The sequence below is a fragment of the Myotis davidii genome, unplaced genomic scaffold (genome assembly GCF_000327345.1).
Source record: "Myotis davidii unplaced genomic scaffold, ASM32734v1 scaffold993, whole genome shotgun sequence".
In the NCBI taxonomy this organism is placed as follows: Eukaryota; Metazoa; Chordata; class Mammalia; order Chiroptera; family Vespertilionidae; genus Myotis; species Myotis davidii.
Window position 1 is genome coordinate 606,590 of NW_006285483.1, and position 6,872 is coordinate 613,461.

Genomic DNA, 6,872 nt, shown 5'->3' on the forward strand with positions numbered 1-6,872 from the left:
TATGCATGCATACAAGTCCTTTGGTTGCTCTCTACCCCCCCCAACTCCCCTGCCATTTGTCTTTGGATCTATTTTTTTTATCAAATTATGTTGTTCATTATATCCCACATATGAGTGAGATCATGCGATATTTATCTTTCTCTGACTGGCTTATTTCACTTAGCATAATGCTCTCCAGTTCCATCCATGCTGTTGCAAATGGTAAAAGTTCCTTCTTTTTTATAGCGGCATAGTATTCCATTGTGTAGATGTACCACAGTTTTTTAATCCACTCATCTGCTGATGGGCACTTAGGTTGTTTCCAAATCTTAGCTATTGTAAATTGTGCTGCTATGAACATAGGGGTGCATATATCCTTTCTGATTGGTGTTTCTGGTTTCTTGGGATATAGTCCTAGGATATTTTTCCATTGAATTTTAGAAAGAGTGGAAGGGAGAGGGAGAGACAGAGAGAAACATCGATGTGAGAGAGACACATTGATTGGTTGCCTCATGCACACAACCTGAGCAGGCTGGGGAACCTACAACTGAGGTACATGTCCTTGACCGGAATTGAACCCGGGACCCTTCAGTGCTAGGGCTGTAGGTAATTTTCTTAAAATATTTTTGTATGGTAGCAATTGATATGTGGTGAAATGGTATATATTTGTATCAAGTAAAGAGAAAATGCAAATCAAGGTGTTAGTTGCTTAAATGGTAGATTTGGAGTGATTGGCAATGTTTGCTTAAGTGGCTTTAAAAGTTTTATCTTATACTTCTTTTGTGACTTGACAGTTAAATTTATTTGTGTTTTGCCCAACTAGTGTGGTTCAGTGGTTCTGCATTGTACCTATGAACCAGGAGGTCATGGTTTGATTCCCAGTCAGGGCACATACTGGGTTGCGGGCTTGATCCCCAGTGTGGGGCGTTCAGGAGGCAGCTTATCAATTATTCTCTCCCATCATTGATGTTTCACTTTCCTCTCTTATGCCTTCCTCTCTGAAATCAACAAAAACATATTTAAAAAGAAAAAAAGGTCTTATATATATGTTTTACACTTGTCTTAGTTATTCAGTTCTTAGTTTATTGTTAGAACAAGCATCTTTTAAAGCTCTTATTTCTAATATGGAGGGAAAAGAATGGTTACCTCCATTAAAGAAGCAGGTCTTTGTGTTGCTGGTTGAAGGGAGGTATCTCTCTTTAAGATCACTTTCAACTTGGTGGGGTTTTTTAGTGTTTTGTTTTTTGCCTCAAATGGGTCTCTTTTAAACCTGACTTCACTCTTTGGGTGTGTAGGAGTTTGCGGTCTTGTCATCTGGAAATAGAAGTTTGTTCTAGCACAGTATGTTTGATACCTTTTACAATGTTTTAATTAAGATATAAATGTGTTACTTTATTTCATTGTCTTGAAGGCAAACTTTTTTCCGTATTTTTAACATCTCTGGAATTGGGTTGCTTCTCTCATTTGGTGATATCCTAGTTATAATAGCTCCTAACTATGGTACTTCTTCATATCAGTGCTATTACAGCTCATTGAAATGTGTTAATTACTAATTCCCCATTATCTGGTATCCTGAAATCTCCTTAAGCTTTTTTATATTTCTCTTCTTCTGGTAATGGAATTTTGATAATTGAATAAATACCTCAGTATATCCTTTTTGTTCATAATTAGAGCAAACACTTACTATGTGCCAAGTACTGATCTGAGTTCTTCTCATTCATATATGCTATATGTATCATATATATATGATTATTTCATTATGAGATTTACTGAATTCCGTAGTTAAGAGGAATAACTAAAAATGTCAACGTATTTAATGTAAAATATCAGGTTAAATGCTATTATAGGCCACCGCAATAAACACTTTAAAATATAATTTAATCCTCACAACTCACTATGTGAAAGATATTAAAATTTATTATGTAATCTCATTTTACAAACGAGGAAGCTAAAAATCAGACAGGTTAAGGTTAAGTAACTTGCCCAGAATTATGACATAGATTGTAAGCAACAGAACTGGGGTTTGAACTCATATCTGCCTGACTTCATTGTTTTTGTGCCTAATGGCTATAACTCTTTCTGGCTTTAGAAACTTGTATAAGTTGGATTTTTAAAAACAAACAAACAAAAAACACCTTTTTTTGGCAGAGGGTAGGATGGCAGGTGGGGGAGTCTGAGTTGCGGGGCGGGGGGTGGTGGTGTCTATTTCTGTCCTAAGAGTTTGTAAAATAATCTATAACGTGTTCAAAGAAGATAAAATAATTGATTTTTCTTTTGCATATTAAGATGGTGATGGAATTTCCTGACAATGTGTTAAATCTTGATGGCCATCAAAATAATGGTGCACAACTAAAGCAATTTATTCAGGTAATAGTTTTAAAACCCAGTCTTTTAAAGTGTGTGTGTGGGGGTTGGGGGGGAGGGGTGTTTTAAAGAGTCATTGAAAATTTTAGCCATATTAATTTTGTTTTACCTAGGGCTCTTTAGGTCTTAAGATTACATTGAAGTTGCTTTCTTTTATTATAGCTACATTGAATATATTTATGTACTTTTCATGTGAAAGAGATTAGGTTTTGGTGTGTTAACATTTTACATGTCTATAAGGCTTTAATTTCACTAGGTCATCTTTCTTTCCTGTTTTTTAAAGGTAAGGTATACCTCTTTTCATTGAGAACTTGTTGATTTTCTTCTATAGTAATTTTTATTCAAGTAAAAAAAAATTAACCCTGTGTTGTGAGCTTTTTGATTATTTAATTCTTATGCAGTATTATACTTTATAATACACTATATAATTAAGATAATGGAGGATAAATTATTACTTTATTTCAGAATTCTGTTTCTGCCTTTGGAGTAAAATTTGAATGAATGGTTAATAGTAAATGTGAGAAAAGTCCATTTTAGGTGTAAACTTACTTTTCCATCTGATTTTTTTAGTAAAGCTGGAGGCATTACTTATAGTGTAACTATAACTCCATCCAGGTAGAAGTTATTTACTAAAGTTTTGCCCATTCCTCTACAGCTGTAGTTCTCAGTCATTTTTCAACCTTGTCATAGCTAACAGATAACATTCATATGCACCAGCATATTAGTTACTCATTGCAGGTTCCTACATAGGTACGATAGGTGTTGTTCTTGCCCACTAATCCATAACACACCTGTCCATACCTCCAGGTTAAGAATTGCTGTTCTGCCGAAACCGGTTTGGCTCAGTGGATAGAGCGTCGGCCTGCGGACTGAAAGGTTCCGGGGTCGATTCCGGTCAGGGGCATGTACCTGGGTTGCGGGCACATCCCCAGTAGGAGATGTGCAGGAGGCAGCTGATTGATGTTCCTCTCTCATCGATGTTCCTAACTATCTCTCTCCCTTCCTCTCTGTAAAAAATCAATAAAATATATTAAAAAAAAAAAAAAGAATTGCTGTTCTACATGATCACCATCCTAACTTGACTCCTGTAGCTAAACATAATGTGTTGTTAAAAGTTGAGAAGACATGGTAAAGCTGCACTGTCTTTTTTTTCTCTCTTTTTTTCCATTTAAAGCAAGAGTATTAAACTTAATACTTGAATAAACACTAAATTTCCAAATGCAGGGCTTCGTTTTGCTATGCTGGGGCACATCCTAAGCAGAGCTTTTTATAACCTAGTTTCTAGAAAGGGGAGTTTATGCAGCAAACAGTATCATATGGACAAGGCTGACCATTTTGCCTTTTTTAAAAATATGCTTTTATTGATTTTAGGGAGAGGGAGGAGAGGGACAGAAGCATCAGTGATGGAGAATTATTAATCGGCTGCATCCTGCATGTACCCTACTGGGGATTGAGCCCGAAACCTAGACATGTGCCCTGACCTGAAATTAAACTGCGACCTCCTAATTCATGGGTGGATGCTCAACCATTGAGTCACACTGGCTAGGTTACTTTGCTTTTTTTTGACTCAGTTGCAGATAGAGATGGCAATCCTTGCCCAAGTTGTACTTAATGCACAAGGGTAGGAACCAGAAGTAGTAGTAAAAGAGTAATTTTATGTGTTTCTTAAGTATTCTTCATTTTTCTTTCAGCGACATAGTATGCTTAAACAACAAGATCTAAGTATTGCCATGGTGGTGACATCACGTGAAGTCTTGAGTGCACTTTCTCAGCTTGTCCCATGTGTTGGTTGTCGTCGCAGTGTGGAGCGCCTCTTTTCCCAGCTTGTAGAGTCTGGAAATCCTGCCCTTGAACCCCTGACAATAGGGCCCAAGGGAGTTTTATCTGTAACTCGAAGCTGTATGACTGATGCAAAGAAACTTTATACATTATTTTATGTACATGGGTAAGTATAATCAATTAGGAAAAAGTGGGTTTGTTAAGTTTTTTAACTTGGTGACAGTGGTAGCTTTTATTCTAAATTTGGTTGGAGTAAATCTTGATTCAAATCAGTAATTTTATTGAGTAACTTATATGTGCCAGTGACTTTATAGTCACTGTTTTCATATGGTGAGAGGCAGGCCATAAGCAAATACATAATTTGTCAGGTATGATATTGCAGAGAAAAATCAGGAAGATAGAGAATGAGTGGGTAGAATTAATACGGAGAATGGTTAGGGAAGACCTCTTATAACATTGAATATAGACTTGAGTGAGGTGAGTGAAACGTAGATATCTGGGGGAAGAGAAGGAGCTGCAAGTGTAAAGGTTCAGAAATTGAGGTTTCTTGACACGTTTGAAGAACAGCAAGGAAGCCATTGAACAGCTGGAGCCAGATGAATGAAGGGAATAGTAATAAAAGATGAGGTCAGAGGAGTAATAAAGACCCAATTATGTAGTGCCATCTTGAAGCCTTTTTTATTCTGAGTGAGATGGGAAGATTTGGGAGGGTTTTGATTTGAAGTTTCCGTTACTTTGACTTCTGTGTTGAGAATAAATGGAAAGATGGAGAAAAGGCAGAGAAACAGGCTGTTTAATAATCCATGTGAGAAATAACAGGTAATAAATGGTTGAATCCTGGTTGTATTTTTGAGGAATGAGCCAACAGGATTTTTGGATAGATTGGATGTGGGAGGAAGGTATCAGGGATGATTCTTAGAACAAATAGTTTCCATTTTCTGAGATGGATAAGACTGGAAGGAGCAATTTTGCAGAGCTCACTTTTGGACATGTTAAATTTGATGCAAATTTTACATGATAAGGGAGCCTTCATAAGGAAATAAGGACCCAAAGAAGTGGTTAGGCATGAGCATTTAAAAAACTTGATTGAGCCCTAACTGGTTTGGCTCAGTGGATAGAGCATCGGCCTGCAGACTGAAAGGTCCCAGGTTCGATTCCAGTCAAGGGCATGTACCTTGGTTGCGGGCACATCCCCAGTGGGAGGTGTGCAGGAGGCAGCTGATCAATGTTTCTCTCTCATTGATGTTTCTAACTCTCTCTCTCTCTCCCCCTTCCTCTGAAATCAATTTAAAAAAAAAAGACTCACCCTCACTACTTCCCTGACAGGCTAAAGGTCAAGGAGGAGGGAAAATGGACGCTGTTGCCCTTTGGGACAGGTTGGCACACCTTGGTTCCCTGTAATTGCCCTGCCCTTGCCACTGTGACCACACAAAGCTGTATATATATCTCTCTCTCTCTCTCTCTCTCGCTCTCTATATATATATATATATATATATATACACACACACACACACACATATACATATATACACATATATATGTATATATACGTGTATATATATACACACACACACATATATATACACACACCACACACGTATATGTATAGGAACATACATATATGTGTATTTATACTTAAAATATAACTATAGTATTTATATAGTATATAAATATATGGTATATTAGACACAGACACATACATATAAAATTTAAGACAATGATACGAAATTTGATCATCAAAAAGTGTATAAATAGGAAAAGAGAAGAGGTCTGAAGACCAAACCCTGGGGCTTTCTTATTTAGAGGTGGTGGTAGAGACTTTGGATTTTTGTTCTGTCTGAGAAATGCGTTGGGTGGTTTTTGAACAGAGAATAACATAATGTGATTGTAGTTTTGAAAAGATTATTCCAGCTGCTAAATGTGAAGCCTTAGAATGTAAAGGCAAAAAGACCATTTGGGAGGCCAGCTGTTACTATTGTCTGAGCTAGAGAGGAGAAGTTGGGCAAGAGTGGTGGTGATCATGGAGATGATGAGAAGTGGTTTGATTCTGGATATAAAGTTAGAGTTTCCAGGCTTTCCTGATTAGTTGGATGTAAGGTATGGATGTTAGCTGTACATATTCTGTATTTGCATAAAATTTCTGTTGATGGCTTCTCATCAAGGATAGTATATATTTAGATAATGTTTGAACAAGGGAAGGTGACTGAGAGGTAGCAATCAAATAAAATATTTCAGGTACACTGCTAGATAAAGCGCAGATGCAGGGGATGAATGAGACATGCAATCTGGGAGAAAGAGTATGTTGAATAGAGCAGTTCTCTTTTAACATTTTGACAGAATGGAATGGGAAGGCTAGTGTACAGACTCTTTTTGGTTAGAATTTGTTTGATAAGAAATTTTCTAAGTAAGTGATGTGTTTATACTTTAAATATAGCAAAAGGTGGTAAATAGATATTTGGAAATTTTAAAGAAAAATATATTTAAACAATTTTTTATTTTAGTAAGAGAGGAGGGGGAGAGAGAGGAACATTGATTTGTTGTTTCACTTATTTATGCATTTATTGGTTGATTCTGGTGTGTGCCCTGACTAGGGATCAAACCCACAACCTTGGAGTATTGGGATGATGCTCTAACCAACTGAGCTACCTGGCCAGGGCAAGAAAAATAAATATTAATCAAACCTTTAATGGTTTATTTTTAATTAGGTCCAAACTATATGACATGATAGATGCTATTCCAAAAAGTAAAAA

At 36.6% G+C, this 6,872-nt stretch overlaps 1 protein-coding gene across 1 annotated transcript in view; it reads left to right on the top strand.

Annotated features, from left to right (window-relative positions):
- GGNBP2 (gametogenetin binding protein 2) overlaps window positions 1-6,872 on the top strand; it is a 50,894-nt gene that overhangs the window by 7,272 nt on the left and 36,750 nt on the right. The window contains exons 2-3 of the mRNA XM_015559056.1: window positions 2,266-2,346; window positions 4,035-4,288. Of these exons, the coding sequence (XP_015414542.1) occupies window positions 2,266-2,346; window positions 4,035-4,288 (335 nt within the window). The remainder of the gene's footprint in view (window positions 1-2,265; window positions 2,347-4,034; window positions 4,289-6,872) is intronic.